The sequence below is a fragment of the Parasteatoda tepidariorum genome, chromosome 1, assembly GCF_982258835.1.
Source record: "Parasteatoda tepidariorum strain Cologne lab strain chromosome 1, Ptep-v5.0, whole genome shotgun sequence".
In the NCBI taxonomy this organism is placed as follows: domain Eukaryota; kingdom Metazoa; phylum Arthropoda; class Arachnida; order Araneae; family Theridiidae; genus Parasteatoda; species Parasteatoda tepidariorum.
The window spans coordinates 82,342,890-82,366,177 of record NC_141755.1 but is presented as its reverse complement, the minus strand read 5'-3'; the positions used below and the strand labels follow the sequence as shown (position 1 = coordinate 82,366,177).

At 26.8% G+C, this 23,288-nt stretch overlaps 1 protein-coding gene across 6 annotated transcripts in view; it reads right to left on the bottom strand.

Moving 5' to 3' along the window:
* Itpr (Inositol 1,4,5,-trisphosphate receptor) overlaps window positions 1-23,288 on the bottom strand; it is a 102,612-nt gene that overhangs the window by 57,399 nt on the left and 21,925 nt on the right. For all 6 annotated transcript variants that reach the window (XM_043040886.3, XM_087167753.1, XM_087167749.1 and 3 more), the window contains exons 20-32: window positions 23,076-23,226; window positions 21,674-21,821; window positions 19,177-19,355; window positions 18,941-19,061; window positions 17,268-17,319; window positions 16,913-17,078; window positions 15,325-15,537; window positions 14,797-14,895; window positions 12,750-12,887; window positions 10,699-10,824; window positions 4,576-4,776; window positions 1,617-1,868; window positions 650-775 (exon numbers count right to left, since the gene is read on the bottom strand). In XM_043040886.3, coding sequence (XP_042896820.2) covers window positions 650-775; window positions 1,617-1,868; window positions 4,576-4,776; window positions 10,699-10,824; window positions 12,750-12,887; window positions 14,797-14,895; window positions 15,325-15,537; window positions 16,913-17,078; window positions 17,268-17,319; window positions 18,941-19,061; window positions 19,177-19,355; window positions 21,674-21,821; window positions 23,076-23,226 — 1,972 coding nt within the window. The remainder of the gene's footprint in view (window positions 1-649; window positions 776-1,616; window positions 1,869-4,575; window positions 4,777-10,698; window positions 10,825-12,749; window positions 12,888-14,796; window positions 14,896-15,324; window positions 15,538-16,912; window positions 17,079-17,267; window positions 17,320-18,940; window positions 19,062-19,176; window positions 19,356-21,673; window positions 21,822-23,075; window positions 23,227-23,288) is intronic.

Genomic DNA, 23,288 nt, shown 5'->3' with positions numbered 1-23,288 from the left:
AGCAAGCTAGTTGACCATACTTGAATTCAAATTGAAACTTAGAGAAAATCTTAATAATTCACCCCAACAATTTGTAGAAACAATTGCTCATCAGATCTATTTAAAACTTTAAAATGTTAAGAATTCTCTCAACAGCCACTTATTAGTCAAATGTGGTTATGTAGGTTGAAGCTCCACATTTTTTAGACAAACAGCATTGCAAACTAGTTGCATTTATTTTCTAAACACGCTAGTATCCATTGATTTGAAGCAAGGTAAGCTTTAAACTGCCACAGAGTTAAGATAATAGAACTCTGGTTCTACTTAAGAACAGCTCCACACCTTAATAACTGTGTCAGCTTGCATTTTTATGAAATTAAATAAAGATTATAGCAAATGATAAAGTAACTCATTAAACATTATTTTATAAAAGACAATTTGAGGATGTAGTGATAAAAATGAAATAGGTTTTAATAACAAATATTAGACATTAGAAGATATTAAACAACTGAGATAAGTTTTTGTTCCATGAATAATGAATAAAAAAAAAATACTTTATCACTTATTTAAGCATAGTACATTTTAATAATGAATTTAGCATTGTAATGACCAGGACGTAAATATAAGAGCTCATCAAAAGAGGAATAATGAAATTTTATTTTCACATTACCATTGCCATATCCACAAGGAAGTTCTCAAATAGAGTCCAGATATGATTGCTGGTGTATATTTCTTTCATTTCAACTTCTGTATCAATAAAACAATGACTAAGGAAATTAATGTACGCTTCTTTAATCTGTAAGAATTAAAATATCGTAAAAAAAAATTTGTTAAATAAATGAAAATGCGAAATAATAACTTGAGTTATGAAAATACTATGAGAAATTTATAAAATTAATAATTATATAGCATAAAAATTAAACAATTTTCCCAATTATGTAAAAATTAAATGACAAGGAAATTAATATACAATGACTAAGAAAATTAATATATGCTTCTTTTACCGTAAGAATTAAAATATTGTAAAAAAAAATGGTTTAATAAATAAAAATATGAAATAATAACTAGAGTTATGAAAATACTATGAGAAATATATGAAATTAATAATTATATAGCAAAAAAATTAAACAATTTTTCCAATTATTTAAAAATTAAATGAAAATAACATAAACACAATGTACTGAAATTATAAACAAAAATAACTCATAGTAAAAATCACAAATAGTAAAGTTTTATTAGAAACCTAAATATGTTCCACTGTCACAAAAGTACAGTTTAAGAAAAACAACATTAAATTGTCAATAAAAGTTAAAAAATTAATAATTTCCAAATGTTGGAAAAATAGGGTACAGGCAGTAAGATCAATAATAATAGAATTTCTATTTTTAATGATGAGGACGTATTTGATGGATTGACTAGGATTTATGGGAGACTTTCTACATCATTGAAAATAAAAAATTTTAGTATTAATAATCTGCAACATATTTTTCAAATACTTGGTAACCACTATTTAACTTTCATCGTAAATTTAATATTGTTACTTTTTAACTGTACTTATGTGATTATGGTTATTCGGTTCTATGATAATAGAAAGAAACACACCAATTTAAATTCAAATAGAAAGAACATGTAAATACCTCAGGTAAACAATCTGGATGAGTAACTACTTGAACAATATCATCAAGTGAAAGTAAAGAATGACACTTGATTTCTGTGAATACATTCTTGCCTTCTGTGCAACAAGCCAAAAGTTTAACTAGATTGATGTGATACTGTAATGGACCGGCTTCATCCATTCTCTGTCGCTCTGACCTCATCATGGATACAAGATGGTTAAAAGATGTTTTATCATTATAAAACACTAATACATCTTCTCCTGCATTCACCATCTAAAAGAAAAATTAAAATATACATTAAATAAATAATATATAAAAATTTATGTTCTGAAATTACATTAGGAGGACACACTAATAGTGATCCCTCATTTAAAATGACACCCCATTAAATGAGAAAAATGGAGTCTTTTGTTTGGAGGGGTGATTGTGAGCCCAACTCAAATATCCTGAAAATATCTAGAGTAAAATCCTTAATGACGAATTTCAAAAAATTTATGTCTTTATGAATTTAAATCATTGATTATTTTCAAAACATGAAATTCTAAATAAATTATATGCAGCATAATTTAAATGAATAATTATACATAAGTTTACTTTTATCTCTAATCACATTTATTATTCTACCAGAAAAAATATTTACAAATGAATGAGATGCCAAGTACAAAATCTAGTTCTAATATTTTTAAATAAAATATACAAGAATTTTTATACATAACTGAGATTGATGATCTTTTGAAAGTTCTGGACTTTGGATTTGCGGATTAAGGTTAGCGAAAAATTCGGAAATCCGGATTTTTGTCGTAACACAATCATCTCTGTATTTGGTACTATGTTACAAACATAATAGAGTTTTTACTTTTACCTAGTGATTTCTTCTTAGTTTTTTTTGGATTTAATAAGGAAAATCATTTTAGAAGTATGAAATAATGTTAGATATTCAGAAAGTATCATTTTTTAAAAATTATTAAAGATGTTTGGTACATAATTATTGCAAAATAGGTTTTAGCATTATTCGTTACACTTTCCAGTGAGGATATCATCATAGAAGAGATAGAAGTGCAGGAAAAAGTGAACGAATATAGTGATTCAGAATTTTTTTTCTTCTTAAAACATCAACATGTACTAGAGTTGTAAAATAATTTCAAAATCTTGAATAGCTTATTAAAGCTACAAAAAGTACAAATGGAGAAGCATCTAATGCGTAAAGTATTTCACTACGAAAATTTAATGAAACAAAATTTTGTAAAGCAATATCAATGTTATAAACAATGATAGAAAAACAATCAATGTTAATAATTTTCAACTCTCATTGAATTTGTAAGAAAATGATGAAGTATTATTAATTTTAAATGAAAACAATTAACACAAGATGTTTTTTTCCCTTTCTTTTTCTTTTTTTTTAAAATTTAATTTTGTACATTGAATTAAGATTTAGCCTATGACAAAACTTAACAATCATACTTCTGCTGTCAAAAATGCTTATTAAATATGAGTCCTAATTATAATAATTTTATTTTATTGTTCATAAAAACTAAGAACTATTACTTGTAATGGTTTTTTCTTCTCTTTTTTTTTAAATATTATTTATTAAATAGATGAAAGCATAGCTGCCAACATAGATAGGAAAAAATTCAGTAGACTTTTCGAAATATTGATTTCATGTCAACTGTTGCATAACAAAATTAATTATTTTACATATAGAGAATTTTAAGGATTTTCATCATCATTAAAATACAAAACTTACTACACTAATAACCATAAATGGTCTGCAATATCTTCCATTTATGATTGACATCAAATGAACTTAAATCAAAAATGTTATTTTATTATGTTAATTCATTATTTTGAGTAGTAATAGACTAGTATTTTCTTACTGATAGTTAAAAAAATTTTAAAATTAATTTAAAAAAAGGAGTTTTGATTAAATATAAACTAAAAATTTTATTAAAAAAATATGAAAAAGTTTTATGATTACTATAAATAAATAAAACTTGGTTCATTATGTATTAGTAATACTTATGTTGAATTCTATGCCAACTGAAACCAGTAGTAGAATTCCAAGCGTAACAGAAGGGAAATCACACAGGTATTTTATCATAAAAAAGTATTAAATACACGTGAAAACAAAAAATTGTGCAATAATGTGCTATTTTAAGGTGCAATGTTTAATTAACCCACTGGCGGTTAAGCAAATGGGTAAATTTGGGAGAATGTTTCTCCCCTATACACTATTCAACTGTCTATTAACATGGAAAAACCGGTTTTGCTATGCAGAGAAGACTGCAGGTTAAAATGCGACTTTTTACGTGCAGAACCGTCAGTGGGTTAAATGCCATGATATTTCCCTGTAACTATTTGTCAAATTTGCTATATGTCCCCTTTGTTACATTGTACTTTTTGAAGTTAATAAGAATGCGTAAGCAATTTAAAAAGTCTTATAATAATTTATTTTACCTTGAAATGTGATAATTAAAAAAAAAATTACAATAATGTTTAGGATGTTCCAAATCAACAGAATATAGAGGAAATAACAGCGAATGTAAAAAATGTGGAATTTTCTTTGTCCCTTTTGTTACATACGCTTTTAATTACCTGGCAACTAAATTATAAGGCTCTTTTATTACTTTATGCAATTAAATTAAACATTGCACCTTAAAGTAGCATATTATTGCACAATTTTCTGCTTTCACATATATTTAATACATTTTTTAGGATAAAATACCTGTGTGATTTCCCCTCTGTTACGCTTGGAATTCTACTTATTTAAATATTCCAGCAAAGCAATAAATTGTGTAAAAAATCTATTTCACTAGGAATTTTTTACCAAACATATTCAATTTTAGGAAATATTCTAAAATGAACAAAAACAAAGATAATATTTATTAAAACAGTACACTAGAATAAACTAGCAAAATCCAGTTAAGTTGGCAGACATGTGAAAGAGAACAAATTAAAAATTCAAAAGAAACACAATACAAACCTCTTGCATCACTATATCTTGTCCTTTTCTGATGTATTGATTCTCAGCTTTCACTATGGTCTGAAGAAATTTCAGATACTGCACATGCCGCCCATGAGTTTCAATCAGATGAACAAAATGTTGCACAACTCTTTCATTAAGCTCATTGCACAAAGCAACATTATCCATAAATATACTTCTCATTGTTTGTGCTTCTAATAACTGGAACAAATTAATGCAATGAAAAATAGTTTAATAACACATATTGCGTTAATAAAGGCTAACAGATGTACCAATAAATATTGTACAAGTACTAGAAAAAGTTTACATGTTTTCAGTAACAACAATACTTAGAAAAGAGAGTTATAGAAAAAATTAATTAAATAATAATATGAATTAATAGAAAATGCAAAATAGCTAAAACTAAAAGCAAGGATTATAAAATTCTTTGATTAATTAAAGAAATCAGAGCAGAGTTAGTTGCATTTAAGTTAAAATAAAAGGGAGGAAAGAAGGAAACTTGAATGATTCAATAAATTGAATGTTAAGATAAATAAAATATAGATCAGTGGTTACCAGCTGGCGGCCCCCGGGCCAAATGAGGCCAGTGAAGTCTTTGTTCGTGGCCCTCGAACCAAAATATATAAGTTGTCATTGTTTTGCGGATAATTTTCGTAGAAAATCTATATGGGTTTTAAACACCTATAAGTTTTATATCTTAACAATTTGATATCTGTTGCACATTAATTGTTTAATACATAGGTGCACATTAAAGTTATTGTAGCCAGAATTTTTTAATATGCAATTAAATATTTTTAAAAATCGACTTATTTCAATTTGTAATTTAATACTTTTGTTTTGTACAACTTGATAAAAATCTGACAGTAATATTTAATGTTCCTTCAAACCTAAAAGAGTCCTATATAAAATTTTGATAAAGTTGCGGCCCACCCTTTGACTGGTGTTTTTAATTGTGGCCCTCAGCTTCACGTAAGTTGGAAACCCCTGATATAGACGATCAAACCTTTGAGTTTTAAGTCAAATATAGGGCAATCAAGCAATGAAGGTTTCATGCGTTGCTGAATTCTCAATATGATAATAGCATTTTATTGGTACCAGATGATAGATCAAGGATCACTTCAAACTATGATATAAGACCAGTTGATGACATTATTGGTGCTAAATCTTGATTTGAACTATGTTTTGAGTAATCATTTTCACACGATATTTCTTAATTTCTTACTGGCAATGCTACTTACGTAGTGAAAATAAATATAAATCTTCCAATTAGTCTACTTGTTTTTCTAACTGGTTCTGATTTCAAACTTTAAAAATCAGAAGAATTTTGTGCTGTGAAGTTAACTTAAATAATTTTGGATTGCAACTTAAACATTTTTAGAATCCTTGCCTTAGTATGATAGCTGCAGGCAATAGCTGAAAAAGGTACAGTGGAAGAAATCTCTCAAGTAAGCATTTCAAGATTTTGTAATTTATAAATTGTTAATTTGAATGAAGATATCTAGTTTAAACTAAATTACTTAATACTTTAAAAAAAAAAAAAAGGGGCATTAAATTTGAAAAAAAAAATGGCCATGCTTAGAAAACTTATCGCAACACGAAATTATTAAACATAAATGAATAAATGTAAGTTTAAACCTTATGATAAAGGTAAGGTTACTTACGAACTATTGCTATAGAACAATTTGTAACCTATAATACATATTATATCATATTTAATTACATAAATTTAATGTAATTTATTCAAGAAAACACTTTTGAAGTTATCATTAATTTCACAAGGGAGTTTGTAATCTGCGTATGATTTAGTTTAACATTAGAGAACTATCACATCAACTTTAGTTAAAAGACAAAATTTCAATGGATTTTTTACAAAGAAACATAAAGGAAGAAAAAAAAACTGTTGAATGAATTGAAATTTTTCCAAAACATGATTAGTGAATATATGGGCACAATGCAAACAGCAGAGATACAAAACCAAACAGGTAGAGAAGCACCTAAATTTCTAACAGTATTTAGTTGCACCAAGTAACAACTTGCCTTGAAAATAGTATTTGTTCATAAAGAATTGCATTATTTATTTACTTTTTGAGAAAAAAAAGCCAAGTCTGAAAACGTGTACCTGCTATGAATGAGAACAAAAATCAGCTATCAAAATAAAATATATGCAGGTAATTTTTGAAAACTGAAATGCTTACTTTTGCTCTAGAAAAAGAGAGGAAATTTTTTTAAAGAAATGATGTATGAAAATAAAGTAAGGGTATAAGTGAGACAGTTTAAGATTTCAATCTAGATGAAAACGAACATGCTTTAACAAATTGATATGTAAAAAAAAAATTTTCATGCATAATATTTTTGAATTAAAAAAACTTAAAACTATGCTGAAGAAAATCTTTGCTTTCTAATAAAGACAACTTTGAAAAAAAGAAACTATTTTCACTTTCATCACAAAACTAATCAGAAAGTAAGAATAAAACTTTTAAAATAACAGTTTAAAGTATCAAGCTTTATACTAGGTGAGCTACCAACTAACTGAAAATTGATATCTAAATTAAAATTATATAAAAGCTAAGAAGGTAGTGCTCTTAAAAGTTCAGAGAAAATTTCTTCTTCAGGGTGCATAGCCAAATTATTCAACAAAAAATAAGCACCTTTTAAGCACTTTTCAAGCACTCAAAAAATATTAAGCACTTTAAAAAAAATATCATAATTAGGCAGGGTTGGAAAGTTTTTGACAATTAACGTCTTGTTTTAATCGTCATGTAAAAAAAAAAAATTTAGCCATTGTTTTTGGTAATTGTCAAAAATCATAAAATTTTGAATTTTGTAAAGCAAATGTTGTTTTCATACGCTACGGACTGATAATACGCCGAAATAGATTGGGGTTGAACTAATTGTGAAACTGCGTATTTTTGCACATTTCGACGCGAAAATCAACATAGTAAAGGTAAAATCTCATTTTGAAAAAGGGAAAATTAAGCACTTTTTAAAAACACCCAATGAAAAAAGCACATTTAAGGGCTTTCAAAAAACAAAAATAAGCACCTTTAGGCACTTTTTAAAAACGCTACGCACCCTGTCGTTAAACAAATTTCTTCAAAGCTGATACAGACAACTTTTGTTTCCTTACATGAAACTTTTACCCAGATTTTTCAGCAACAGATTTGTCAAAAGAGAAATTTCTCTGAACACTAGGAAAATGTTCCCTTGTAAGTATGTGTTGGTGAAAAAAAAAGAGTCTAAAACTATGTGTATTGGTTCTGAAACTACATGTGCTGAGAAAGAATGTAAAAAAAAAATACCTCTTACCCGTAGGTGGGACTAGAAACAGAAGAAAAAGTCAGAATACAAACAGAAATAAAATAAATGGTGAAAGAGAAAGACAGAAAAACAAATAAGACAGAAGTATAGAAAGATTAACATAAAAAGAATAGAGATGTACACACAGAAGAAATAAGTACACAGATAGAAAATATTAGCAAGAGTAAGTAGCACAGAATCAGAAGCACAGAATCAGAATTTGCATTTTTCTTAATTAAGTATATTTTAAAGAACTGTTGGTAGATGATGAATGTAATTATAGTTGAGAAAAAATTTAAATCATGCTTATTTAGCAAAGTTATAAAAATGTAAATCATACAGTGGTATCTCTCAATAGCCAACAATGACTGGATTAATTATATGTTTAGTCCATTATTGGAACGGTTGATTTTTTCTGACATGGCATTTAAAAATTGTAAATACTAGTTAAAAATTTAATTTTAATACAATAACAATTATTATATTTAACAAAAAAATAAATCTAGTCAAATTTCTGAAAAAATGAATTTAATAAAAGCAATCAGTCAACAGAGTTTTTTCGAAGCTAGTTTTTTTAAGGTGATATTTTAGGACTTCATTTCAAAGCCTTCAACAGCTTCAGTGTTAATAAAATTTTAAATAGTTCTTCTTTGTAGCTCAGTGTTTCTTAAAAGTTCTATTTTTTCTTCAAAGTATGCATCATTTTTCTTCATAGAGTAATTTAAATCCTCATAAAAAAAAAAGTTCTAAAAACATTCAAGTTTTCTTACATTAAATACAAAATCATTGTCGATTTTAATGCTAGTTATATCATCTGACATTAGAATTTAAACTTGGTACAAGGCAAATAATCCCAATTACTATTCAGCAACTGCTACATTGTTCAAATTTACAAATCCACCCAAGTTTACTAAGGAATCAGCTTATCACATTAATGGTTTACCATTTTTTAGCCGTTTAGAATAGTTTTGACTCTTTGTACAGCAATGTCAAATGTTTCTGTTTTTGAAAATTTCTATCCTAGTATTTTTATTTTAATTACATTTTTTCAGTAAGTTAATTATCTATGTTAACTCAATCAAATATGCACTACTTAGAGAGCAATTTTTTTTTTGGAAATAACTATTGCAGAGGTGCACAACCTTTTTCAATGTAGGGCCACTTGCACAGCAGGTTGACTAATGAAGAGGTGCACAAAGTCATGTGTGGGAAATTTCAGAGGATTTATGAATTTTAAATTGGAAACTTTTTAATTCTAATAAATCTCCTAGGCTACAAAAATTTTAAAACAAAATTGCAAACAGTGAGCAGTTTAAAAAAATTGAGTTTTCTTCCACTTTTCTTAATGCTTAAAATGCTAAAAAAAAAACGATCCAAACATCACTTGAATTTATGATGAAGTAGGCAACAATAAAGCAAATCAAAAAGCGAATTCTTAAATTCAAAATTCGTGTAATATTGTATTAAAAATATTGAGTTTTTTAAAACTATGCAGGATTTTATTGCAATAATCATTGAAAGAGCCACTGTAATATAACGTAGATTTATGATAGAATCTGTGCAAATTCAGAACAACAGAAAATTATGACTCAAATGAGTAATTCAAAATTTTCTAAGTTTTTTTTATTTTTCAAAACTTCGTTTTTTCAATATATTCAGAAGTTCTAGCGGGCTGCACATCAACAGTCGGCGGGCCACCCCTAGACTATTGAAATTGAGACCTCTATTTAAAACGGATAACACAGGCAAACCTATAGGAATTGAAAAAAAATATGGAAGAGAGGTACCACTATACCTTAAAAATAAGCAATTTTATTTCATTTTATAAAAGCCATATTTGCATGCTTTACAGGTAGCATGATAAAATAAAAAGGAAAAAAATTCATATTACAGTATTTAAAAATAATAAATATCAGCAGGAGTAAATACAGTATTTTCATAAAATGTATTTGCAGATCAAAAAACACAGGTTTTTTAAAAAGCTTGTAGTATATGATAAATGTAATTTTAAGCTGAGTAAAAATAAAAATCATGCTCATCTAAAAAAGATGAAAAAAAAACATAAAGTTATACATTTAAAATGCATATTTAATTTCTTAAAAACTAAGGATTTTGCATGCTTTGTGGATGGCATGTAATAATATATAGAGATAGTTATATTAAAAAAAAAGCTTATTTTACAAAATTTGAGCCATAATTAAACGGGATTCCAGTGGAGATATTCATTCCTTCAGTTTGAGAAACTTTGAACTAAAATTTAAAATAAATCTTAAAGTGTTGCAGAAAACTAAACACAGAAGATAAGCTATTTTTTATACACAAACCACTAATTAAAAGCTATTTAAAATATTCAACAAATATTCGTAAAAAAAAAAAAAAAATTTCAATTTTTCAAAAAAATAAATAATAAAAATAATTAAACTTTTTTTTTTTCTTTTTGAATTTCATATTTTTTTTCTCAATTTTAATTTGGTTTAGCAATGAAGACAATTTGATCATCTTATTATTCAATTAAAATTAACCACTTCTCCAAAGAACTTATGCACAAAAGGAAAAAAAAAACATGTGCACCAACCGCACCAATAGCCCCTCAAAACTGTTCACAACACTATTAAACAATAAAAAAGGGTTGCTTTGAAATTCTAAAATCTGAATTTTCAGCTAAGTCTTATATAATACTAATAAGAGCATTAAGTAGCATCGATTGCTTGTTTTATTATATTCATTGATAAATAAATTTTAGTGACTATACATAAATATAATTTTAGAGCTATAACGTAAACATTAAATTCAAATGATAGATACAGATAAATTAATGAAACTTACCCCTGGGTTTAGAAACAAATCAATATGTTTATGTAATAATGTTTGATTAGCATGGTTATCAAGGCAAAAATTATGCAAAAACTCATGAGCAAGCCTCATCAGCTCATTCATACGGATGTCTTCTTTCTAAATATATAAAGACATAAATCTATAATGCTTCACTAGGTAATAAGGTAAAACATAAAATAATCAGAATTACTTGCATCCCATATTCATAAATATATATGGGTTATTTTTCGCTCACAAGCATTTTGACATGAAAATGAGAGGGAAAAAAAAGCTGGAAAGTATGGTAATATGTGATTGGTTTTAAATTGTATAGAAAAATGACACAACTTGAGTGTCTTTAACATACTGCTTTCTTCTCCTACACTCAAAGAAAAAAAACTTTAATTTTATTCTATAGATAGAATCTTGCTAACTAGAATTGTTAGAATTTAAAAACAGTTAAATATAATAAATATAAAACTTAATTAATAACCAACATGGAAAGGATTTTTTTCCTAACATGAAAATTTCTGAAATCAATGAAATTTCTAAATTTACATAATTTAGTGAGCCCAAATAATGCAGAGATGCATTAAAATTCCAAATATAAAACATTAGATCACAGATACATTTTATCATTATCTATGACCTAAATAATCTGCGGCCTATAAAAATATTTGTGATATTAAGTTGTGTTTTTTAAAATTCAATGCCACCCTGACCCTGAAGTCCAATAATGATTATCATCGAAAATCATGGCAAGACCGCCGAGGCCGTCTAAACTAGACATTACCAAACACTCTTACTGGTAGCCAAACTCTTCCAATTTTTAGCCTTGAGGATAAAATAATCCTCCTCCACAGCATCTAACCATCTAAGTTTCAATCTTCTTGTATTAATTGGCTTAGCTGAGAAAATTTCTTTCAGAGTAATACTGTCATTCCTACGGATAAACTGCCCAATCCTGTTCAAACGACTTGTTTTTATGTAGTGAACTATACTCTTTAAATATTTAATATAATTTAGTGTTTCGTCTTCTATGCCAGATACTGTTTTCCTGAATTCAACCGAAGACACTTCTCAGGATCTTAAGATTAAAGGTGTCCTAAATCTTTTTCACCTTTGTGGTCATTCTCCAAGTCTCTGAAGCAAAAGTCAGAACAGGGCGGATGAGAGTCATATACATCAGTCATTTCGTCTTTCCAGATAAAAGGTCAGATCTAAATAAATGCCTAAATCCATAGAAAGCTTTATTCGCGTCAAGTATATGTCTCTCTATTTCAACAGGGTGCATAGCAAAATTATTTAACAAAAAATAAGCACTTTTCAAGCACTCAAAAAATATTTTTAAGCACTTCAAAATAATATCATAACTAGGCAAGGTTAGAAACCTTTTGACTATTAACAGTTTTATCTTGTTTTAACCGTCATGTAGAAGGAAGAAAAAAATTTTGGCATTGTTTTTGACAATTGTCAAAAAGCATGAAATTTTGAATTCGTTTTCAAACGCTACAGACTGACAATACGCCAAAATAGATTGGGGTTGAAATAATTTTGAAAACATTGAATAGAACAATGTGAACTGTGTCTTTTTTCATAATTCGAAGCAAAAATCAACATAGTAAAAGAAAAATCTCATTTTGGAAAAGGGAAAATTAAGCACTTTTTAAAAACACCCAATGAAAAAGCACCTTTAAGGGCTTTTAAAAAACAAAAATCAAAAATAAGCACCTTTAAGCACTTTTTAAAAATGCTACGCACCCTGTTCAAGTAAGATATCAATCAGAAAATTCTATACATGGATATAGAATAAATGAAGAAACCATTTAATTGTTATTAAACAATTTTCAGAAATAAAATTCACATACACTTTAAGAGAGTTACTTTTTTTTAATAGAATTTGAATTTAAGGCAAAACAAGCATACTATGCAACTATTACAACATGCTAGTATTACAAAAAGGAAAGCATATGAAATGTATTTGCAACCTCAAAAAAGAATAGGTATCAAATATTTATAATTTGCATATTATAAAAATATTTCAACAAATATATAAGATATACCTTATCATACGGGATTTGTAAAAGTTCCAAAATTACTGTGTGGGCACCCATGTTTCTTAACAGTCTTTGCTCATGTTTGCGAGGTTTTTTGCCAGTAGGATTTTCTTGAACACATAAACGTGTAAGGCGAAGTAGAATCTAAAAATAGGAGTTAAACGTTACTTTGCAAATCCACTTTATATAAAATTACACTGAAGGTTCTCATAAACAATCTTTAGAAAGGTTATGATGTTTTCAAACAATATAAAAAATGAAAAATCACATATTTTTAACAAATACGTAGAAAATGATTTAAAAAATACTTAAATGAAGTTATAATAGGTACTATTTCCCAATTTAGTTTATTCATATGCCCAGTTTTTGGCTTTCTAACAAAATATTATGTTTGTATACTAAACTTATTTCTTTTTAAACTAAAAAGGGGAGAAAAAAAATGTGACAAATATTTTGCAGACAATTAATTATGAAAATAATGAATCATAATGAGTATTATATTTCTAAATTTGATTCATAGCTTGTGTTTTCAGGTAATACATAATGTTTTCATATAAATTTTAGTTACTTTCTTATATAACATAACAATCCCTTACACAAATCAGAAACCTGTTCACTAAAAAATTTATATAAAATGAATATATTTTGAAGGCATTTAAAAGAAAATATTCTTAACTCAAGATAACTAAATCTAAATCAATGTTCCTTTAAAGTTAACCATTTAACTTATTAATTATGACTTAAAAATGAGCTAATCTTAATAATTCCATTATTTATGTCCAACCAAATTAATGCAACTTATGGGAAATACTTTAAAATTTCATTTTAAAAAATAGAGAAATGATAAAATTCGATGTTTCAACTGTGTTTCAGGTTATCCCAACACCCTCAAAGATTATAGTTAACAAGTTACGTTAACTATTATAGTTAACCAAATTTCTGAGAGCTCCAAACAAGTAGACTTTTGTTATCATCTATATTTTTTGAAGCTTATGAAGTTTTATATCACATTTTCAAGTTAGGGTAACATCCCAAGTTTCCCAAACTGGCATAAGTCTATTTGATGAGTGTTAAGTAACCTATAGTTATAACATCTTCATTTCTATAAACTTAATAAAAAAATAAAATATTAGAGGAATAATATTAAAAACATATTATTTAGATCAGAAATCCTCAATTTTTAAATAAATGAAGTACACACAGAATAAAATTTTTTTTTTTTTAAAAAAATCTATGTATCTGTATTTCATTTATCTAAAACTTAAATAATTTTATACAGCTAAATATTTATTTTTAAGAGTTATTAAAATTGTCAAAAGCAGGCAGCATGCAAAAAATTATAAAACAAAGTAATAAAAATAATGATTTTTATCAAATAGTTTTAAATTGACTCAGTTCATGCAAGTAAAATTTAAGCTATGAGTAAGTGCCAGTTCTAAATCAAGCGAGAATTGTTATTGAAGCTGAGATTGGAAAGAAATATAAAATAAAAAATATATTTATAAATTAGAAGCATTTATTTAATTTATATATACATAATATTTTATTATCCTGGGTGTACTGTAATAATGGCCCTAAATACATATTTTTAAAACTCTTGTCAAAAAGGAGGGAAAAGGATGAATGTTAGAGGTCACAAATTAATTTAAGCAAGAAAGAACAAAAATGTTATCAAAATTGGATCACCAGTGAGTAACGTGGAGTGAAAAACACAGAGGCTAGTTTTATTGCCAGATGAAAGTTAACGCGGCTCTAATAACTGCCTTACATCTTCTCTGTAATTCCTTGGGCAATCAATAAGTTCAATTATCCTCAATTGTGATTTATTAGATTTTGATAGTGTTTTTTTTTTCATTTGCATAAATACTAATTTCCAACTTCTAATATGTATACTTCTTTTTAACAAAATTTTCGACATGAATTCTAAACATACATACTATAAATAAGTTCTTGTGAAGTAAATTAATAGCATAAGAAGGTTACATTATAATGTTGGACAATGAAAACAAGAATGATAAATATCAAACTCATAATCTTGTTCAAAATGTTGTACCTGCTGAATAGTTTTATAATTTTTATTTTGAACTGCATCAACAGGTGGTCCAATATCCAAATCAATTGCAGATCCTTCATTTGCAGCAGGTCCTAAATCCTAAAAAGAAATTCTTTTCAACACATGAAAGATATTTAATTTGCTAATCTAAAAAATATGCCAGTTTAAAATATAGGCTGGTATTTTATTCTTAATGACAATAAATGAGGGCTGAATATTATTTATTATGCTTCAATATATTTAATCATTTGTCACTCATACTATGCTTATAGTACATTTATAATATATAAGCTTTTAGTGAACAAGAAAAAAGATGAAATAAAAAAAGAGAAGTCATGCATCAACTAATAAAGCTTTAAAGAAGCCAAATTTTTTAATTGACTAACCAAATAGACTTGTAAAATTAATTATCGACAACATATTGACAGAAACTATTTTTTTTTTTACAGAAGGCCAATTTATAACAAATGTTTGCAACACAAATAACAATAAAATTTTTTTTTAATATAAGTAATATAATTTAATTACCAAGTTACTCTTCTTTTTTGATTTCGAAACTTTTTTTCTATCTGAATCCCCATCTCCATCATCATCATTGGGCTTTTTCTTCTTGGCCACCTCCTCCATCTTTGATTTGAAGACCCATAATTCAGATTTTTCAACTAACAATCTCAATTCATCCAAGTCGCTCTTAATTTGTTTATAATTTTCAACGTCACTTGTTGATACTAGAAGTTGAACCTAATTAAAATAACAGACAATTTAAATAATCCACTAAAAATTATACCAGAACGATTTGTTGTTATCAAATACCAATATCATAGTCGCCAACTTGTATATTCGTTGAGAAAAATTTCAGCAAGTGATAGTAAAACAATAATTGATATGGAAATAAATTCCTGAAAATCAAGTTTCTTCCCAAATACTTGAAATCATAACTAATGGGTCTTAAATACATATGTTTAAATTATTTATTTCAATGGCTTTAACAAAATCCACTTACTAATCTTTAAAAGTTAAGATTTTTACTTTGGCAACAATGGTTTTTTCAGTGGGGTATTTATTCGAGAGCGTGGGTCTTCTGAGGATGCCTGCGACTGAGATGACACGCTAGTTTTTCACTTTTCTGAAAGAGAATTAGAGAGCGGAAGCTCTAATCATCGATGAGAAAGATGGAAGAAAAAGATTAATAGAAATGGAAGTCATCAAAGCAACTCATTAGAAAAACCACTTGGCAGTGCCATGGGGGCACGTGATGTATTCTTCAACATGGACTCCTGATGCTAAATTCAACTTGATAGTGCCATGCGGGCACGTGATGCAATCTTCAACACGATTAAGGTCGTATTACTGTTAATATCTGCTTCTTTTTTTCTCCAAGTTATTGAAGGACGATAGACTTAAATGAAAATTGTTTACCCAGCCATTTAATTTTCATTTACCAATAAATATGCCACCACCTAACCTAATTTCCTAACCTGTAATTTTGTTCATCAACACTAGTTTTTTTTTTTAGGAATAATATGCCAACTTGAATTTCAATAAATTTTTATCAACTTTCTAAATGTATGAGTCACTCTTTACTGAAATTATTGTATTAGTTTTTTTTTTTTTTTAATTTGATATGTTTTAGGTATTTTTTTTTCTTTTGGGTGGGGGGGGGGGTGGCAATACTTTTTTTTCTAGCATATGTGCACACTAAAAGCTACAAGTAATTTCTTTTTTTTTTAATAAATAAATTTGACACTTTCAGTTTGAACCTAATTTTACTTCACAATGGTAAATTTTATATCTTGTTTTAGTAATTTTTTACAATACAATCTTTTAAATTTTGATATTAATTAATTTTGCTTACTTTTATTTAACTTTCCTCATTGTACGTACGGTACAGAATTCCTTTTAGACATTCAAATAAAACAATTGCAATAACAAGACAAGTTAAACATTTTTAAAAAAATTTTAGCATAGGCAATGCAGCTGCTTTGATTAATGCATGAATCGGGTGCAAATGTAAAATACACTTGTTCAGTAAATAGTATAAGGGAGGATTAAACAGTTTGTTGAATGGCAAGTAAAGTATGAACTACTGCAAATAACATTAATTAAAAATAGTTACTTGTTTAAAAGCTTGTAACACTTCTTGCCTCTGACTAAAATGTCTAAATAAAAGTAACAAGGCACCAGACACTAATGGAGGATAATCATGCATAGTTAAATGAAGCAGCACTCTTAAAAAGGTCCGCCCACCTTGACCATCTAAATCAATTTCTGTACAATCATCCCTATAAAGAAAGAGGTAAGTAATTTTGCCAACTATACAGTGAATAACTGGAAAAATCAAATATAAGGCAGTACATTAAAATTAATAATTCCTTAAAATACTCATATTTAAAAACCATTTAAACATGAAATTAAAAATAAAATACTTTCAGATTAACATATATATGTATGTTTGCAAAATCTGTACTTACTTTCCACCAAATATAGATTCTGCATGATAACTAATTCTTTCTAAATCAATGCCTGAAAATTTAAAATAACAAAATTGAATCAAGCAATATCAATTAATCAAATTATGTGTATATACTATTACAAAGTATTATACTGTTTCCATTAAAACATTTTAGTTTTATAACTTTTATATCATCTTAAAAATAAAATGTTTTAAAATCATACCATTGAAAAAAGTACTAATTGATTTAATCATTTATTATACAACAGTAAAAGCTCGTGAGATTTTCATATAAATCAGCAATTTTTAATATCAATTTACACTAAACGTGATAAATATTTGCTATGGTTGTGAACACAGCTGCCGGAGATGGTAATTTCAAAATTTACTCAAATCACTAGTTCACAACAAATAAGAAAAACAGTAGATCTCTTCCTTAGAATAGCTGATTCTTGCATTCAAAATTGAGGTGTTTCTAATTTTAGTTATTGTTAATATTGAATAGATTTTAAAAAAACTAAATGCAAGTATTGATTTATAATTTATTTTTAAATTTATTTGTTTCATGTGTACAAATAAAACATTCCATGTGATACTCTATTCAAATGTAACTGCATTGAAATTTTATAGATACTATATGGTGTTCAGTTATGAAGAACTCATGAAATATAAATAGTATATGCCAACAAGTGCCTATTTCTTATTTTATTATTCCCCAATTTGATTTAAAGTATCATTACTCTTATGTATCAAATAAATTTTCAATTATATTTTGATTCTACTTATAGGATCAAAACAAGTTAATTAAATCTGGTTTATCAGTTTCTCCTGTCACCTGGTTTACCATAATTTTTCTGTTTAATCATAGTAATTTTATAAGCATACATAATTGCCAGTTCCAAAAGAAAATTATAATTAGGTTCTAAAGATTAGGTAAGAGTATGAAAAATCTCTTGTTTACTCATTTGTCCACTAATTAATAATTCTATTTGAAGCTACAAATGTTTAAAAGGGATCTGGAAAAATGAACTGATTTTTGTAGATCTAAATAAAGGGGTAATGCAAAAATAGGAGAAAGCATAACTAATTAATAATTAACTAAAACAAATAGTACGTGGAGGTTTTAATTGATTACAAAAACATGATTCATAAGGTGACCACAAACTCTCTCTCTCTCTCTCTCTCAAAAAAAGAACTTTTCCAAACTGATTTTATCAAAATTTACATAATTTTTGAAGGCGATGGCATACATTTTATTTTTAAAATTCCAGTTATGACTTATTCGTACACATAAAATCTGTTATAAAATACTTACACTACTAATTTATTAAAACAATTATAACAAGACTTATTTTTCTGCAAAAAACATATCAGATGTTTAGATACCACAACCCCTGATTGCCCAGACTTAATGGACAATCCTCTGATTTTTCTAGATTGATAAAAATTTATGACTTTTATCTGTTTGCCTAGATTTCCCAGTTCTGCGGCCTTCCTGGATTGCGCAACAGACAACAGGCGACAAAAAAATAATAACAGCTACAATTTCATTTTAGAAGTCAATTCAATTTCAAAATCAATTTAAAAGGAAGCAATTTGTCTTTCAAACATAGTTTTTATCAAGCAGAAATATAGTACTTGCAATAAATTTTTATCACAATATGGTAAGTAGTAAAAATATCTATATAGTACCTTTTTCTCCAATAGTCAATGTTTCCTCAGAAGCACTTTTATCTTGACTTTCATCAAATTCTCGTTTAAAAATTGAAAGTAATCCAGTTATTCTATAGTCAAGGCGAACATTTAAAATAAACTAGAAAAAGCATTAAAAAATTATTAAAATTGAAGTAAATTAGGAACATATTTAAATAAAAAAAGAAAAAGAAAGTAAGAATAATAGAAATGATAATAAAGAAAAAAAGACGCACCTGCAAAATTTCTATTATTTTCAGCTTGGTATCCATGACTAAAGTATCTTCAGCACCTGTTATAGAGGCTTTCTTTTGCATAGTTGCATTGACTTGCTTAGTCATACCGGATGTGCCCAACACCATATTGGTCATTACAGCACCCATGTCACCAATGGATTTCAGAACACCACCACGAGCTAAAAAAAAAAGAAGAAATTATATAATAACTCGTTTAAAAAATTTTCTCCTGACAAAACTTTTTAATTTTATAATAATTAATGAGCTACAATACAATAATTAACAAACTACAATAATTGATGATTAAAAAAACACATCATATTTTTTAAAATGCATGTCCAAAAAAAATTTCACCCATGGATTTTAGAACACCACCACGAGTAAAAAAAAAGAAGAAATTAAATAATAACTCGCTCAAAAATTTATTTCCTGACAAAACTTTTACATTTGATAATAATTAATGAACTACAATACAATAATTAACAAACTACAATAATTAACGAATCAAAATAAAAACATCATTTTTTTTAAAATGCAAACTCGAACAGAAGTGAAATGATTGAAAGTGATAATGAGAGATCTCTGAAATTGGTCATCTTGAATCTTTATCCAATGTATTAACCTTTAATTGAATAACACAATTTACAAAATACTACAATCCTAGAATTAATAAAACCTTTGATAGATTGCAATCAGAATTTAAAAATAATGGTTCTGTTAATCTTCTCCATAAAACATATCAGCAAACTGGTTATTTGAATTAATAGCATTTCCAGAACTCTAATAAAGGTACCATTGCTTTGTCGAAAATATGTTAATAATCTGCTTTTTATAACACATTTATTTAGTTAAAACACTTACAGTTATTGAAGTGGCTTATCAGTAATTCAAAGGAATGTGCCATAAAAAAATAGAGTACACAGCTATTTTAACAGAATGTAACGAACTATGGTGACCAAAATTGTAATTACGTATGTTATGATAATTTAAAGTTTTATTTGAAAATTTTCTCAGGTAGGGCACGCAACGAGGGGACAGCATTTCTGGTTTGAATTACTGAACTCTATTTTTTTTTTAGCAGAACTTAAACTGAAACTTTTATCTATGTCTAACATACAACATAAGTAATTTTTATTGATCAAAAAAAAAAAAAAAAAAATTCAACTGGTCTAGATTATTATTATATTGTTCTTTTTGTAAAATGCTATAACATTTTATTTTGCTAGGGAAAAAAAACACATAAAAAATGAAGACTTACAGACACATGTGAAGAAACAAAATGAAAAGAAATGGAGGAAAAAAAACTATACTTTTAAAGAAAATTTTAGAAATTAATTTAGCAAATCAATAAAATATAAATAATAAATAGAATAAAAGGAGGAGTGACATAAACAACACAACATCGGTAGAGAACTTTTGGGTTGCTAAAATCACCTGGTTTCTTTTCCTTTGTTTCTGCCACAGAAGATTCCTCCTCTTTGTCAGCTTGCAAAATAATTACAGTCATAATGTACACATGCACAAATGTTACATAAAAATTTTGAGGACGTATAATGTCTGGAAATTATTAAATATAAACTAATTTTTTTTTAAAAAAAAAGATTTAAAATTAAAGCATGCTATCTACAAATCAATATGGTCTACAAAGGACCTAAGTATTTGGCTCATCAAAATAGAGATAAGAGGAAAGTGCATAAAAGGAACCCCAAAGAGTGCCGTCTGTTTAAGTCACTCTCTGATGCAGGATCATTCAATGTTTGAAATTGAACTGTCTGTCAGCCAACCAAAATGTAAATGCACTCTATTGAAAATGTCCCCACCAGCTATTAGTAGCTTGTGATCGATGGTTTGGAGACCAACGATTTAGACAATCAGCTGCATTTTTTTAACGATCACACACCTACAAAATCCTATCATTCATGTGTGTGAAAATGGTGGTAAGGTCTGTGGATCTTAATTATTTCATAATTAAATAACTTGATCTGTGTATGGGATCTGAACCACTATTAGAGTTAATTCTTAAGCTCAGAAGTATAAACCTAATTCAAATTTTTTTTTTAAAGTCAGTATTGAATTCTACTTTTTCTAAGAATGACTTATATATCAGAATGCAAGGTAATTTTATTTGTTTCATTTATACTTATACTCATCTATATATTCTATACTAATTACAACTAAAGCAGTTTCAAGAATTATGAATGCTATGCAAAGACCATTTTCAATTCAAATGCCTGTTATAAAAAATCTTCATGAACTGATTGTTAGCTTCAATGAGCAGTTAACAAAACATAAAATTATGTAAATTTTTAGACTATAGAATTGCAATTATCAAATAAAAAATAATAAAAAAAAATCTATTTTTTAAAATCAGAAGATAAGGTACTACAAAATTATATTAGTAACTGCATATAAACACGTGAAAAAGTTAAAATTAGTGATCTACTTCTTAAAGTGAATAAAATGAACCTATATTCCATGGAAAATTATATCAACTTACCATCTAAATCAGCAGCTGTTAATTTACCATTCAAAAAGCTGGATTCTGGAACACAGTCTAAAATACTTAATAAAGTTTTTGTGAGCCGTAAAAGATCACAGAAACTGTAGAATCCAAAATAAATCAATTCACGAGCCAACTTCACAACCTAGAAAAGAGTAATTAATTTTGAATCAAAAAAAAATATTAAAAATACAAAATAAACCAATAAAAAAATTTCAAGCGATAAGTACCTCTTTTAATTGATTATAAATATTTTGAAATATTTCAGATTCATAACAAATTCTCTAGAATTCTCCATTTGCCACAATGCTAATATTTTACCAATTCAATTTTTTTTAAAATTTACTGTCAGATATAGAAGAAAAATTTCTAAGTAAACAAAATAACAAATTTTTTTAGAAGAAGGTAAAATAGTTTTAAAAAAGGATTGAAAAAAGGTAAAGATAGTTTTGACATTCTTTACTCTATTTGTTGCAGATTCATTTTGAGAGACACATTTTAACCATAATTGCAACAAAAAAAATTAAATAATAATAACCTTTCATCTAACTTAATGATTGCAATGCACTTATATCATCAATAAGATAAAAACTGTGCTACTAAAAAACATAAATTGAAACAATTTTATATTATTATGAATTCTCTTTAGAAAAGTGTTAATTATACAATAATTATGTTTCTTAAATAATAATTATGCTCTTTGGACTGAACAAAAACTTCGTAAATAACAGAACATTGCTATAACAGGAACATGAAAACTAAAACTTTAATGCGTCCAAATTAAATTATATTTTGTTAAATACCTAAATATAATCTAAAATTTATTTAACATGGAAGAAAAACTTACTATTTTAATTAAATCTTTTGTTTGTTTAACCTTTTTTTTTTTGTCTTATGGTCAAAATTTTGCTTGTAAACAATTTATTTATTTTTTAAAAATTTTCATATAAAATTCTGAACATGATACCGAATATAGCGTTATATCTCTTTAAAAGCTTTTAAGTATTGTAATTGTATTATAAAAATTGGAAATTTTTAATAAATCATATTACAAACGACAGAAAAATTTATAAATTATATCAAATTCCTGAAACTAATAAAAAATTAAAACAAAATATGAAAATGGAACTGAAATAAATGCAAAAAATACTTCATAATGTAAATTTTAAATGTATGAAAAATAAGGTAATTTAGCCTTTTATTGCTCATTAAAATTAAAATTGCTCAAAAACTCAAAGCCTATGTGTGGAATATTGACAGGTTAATGGTTAACAAATAAGTTTGTCAAAGCTGTAATAAGGATATACAAACAGCTGCTTATCTTATCAAGATAACCAAGTTATTGATTTTTAAATGTAATAACTTTAGAATTCATTACAATTTAAAAATCAATACTCACTTCAAAAGTTAGCTTATTTTGTTCTCTGTCGGCAAAAGACCACATATGGCCAACAACATTGCAAAGGTAATCTTCTACAAATGCAATAGTGGGAGCAAATTTAGCTCTAACTGCTTCTTTATTAGGATCTGGATGTTTATTAGCATCATAACTGTAAAAGAACAGAAAAAATTTATAATGAGGTAAACATTCTGATACAAAAATAAGGACATT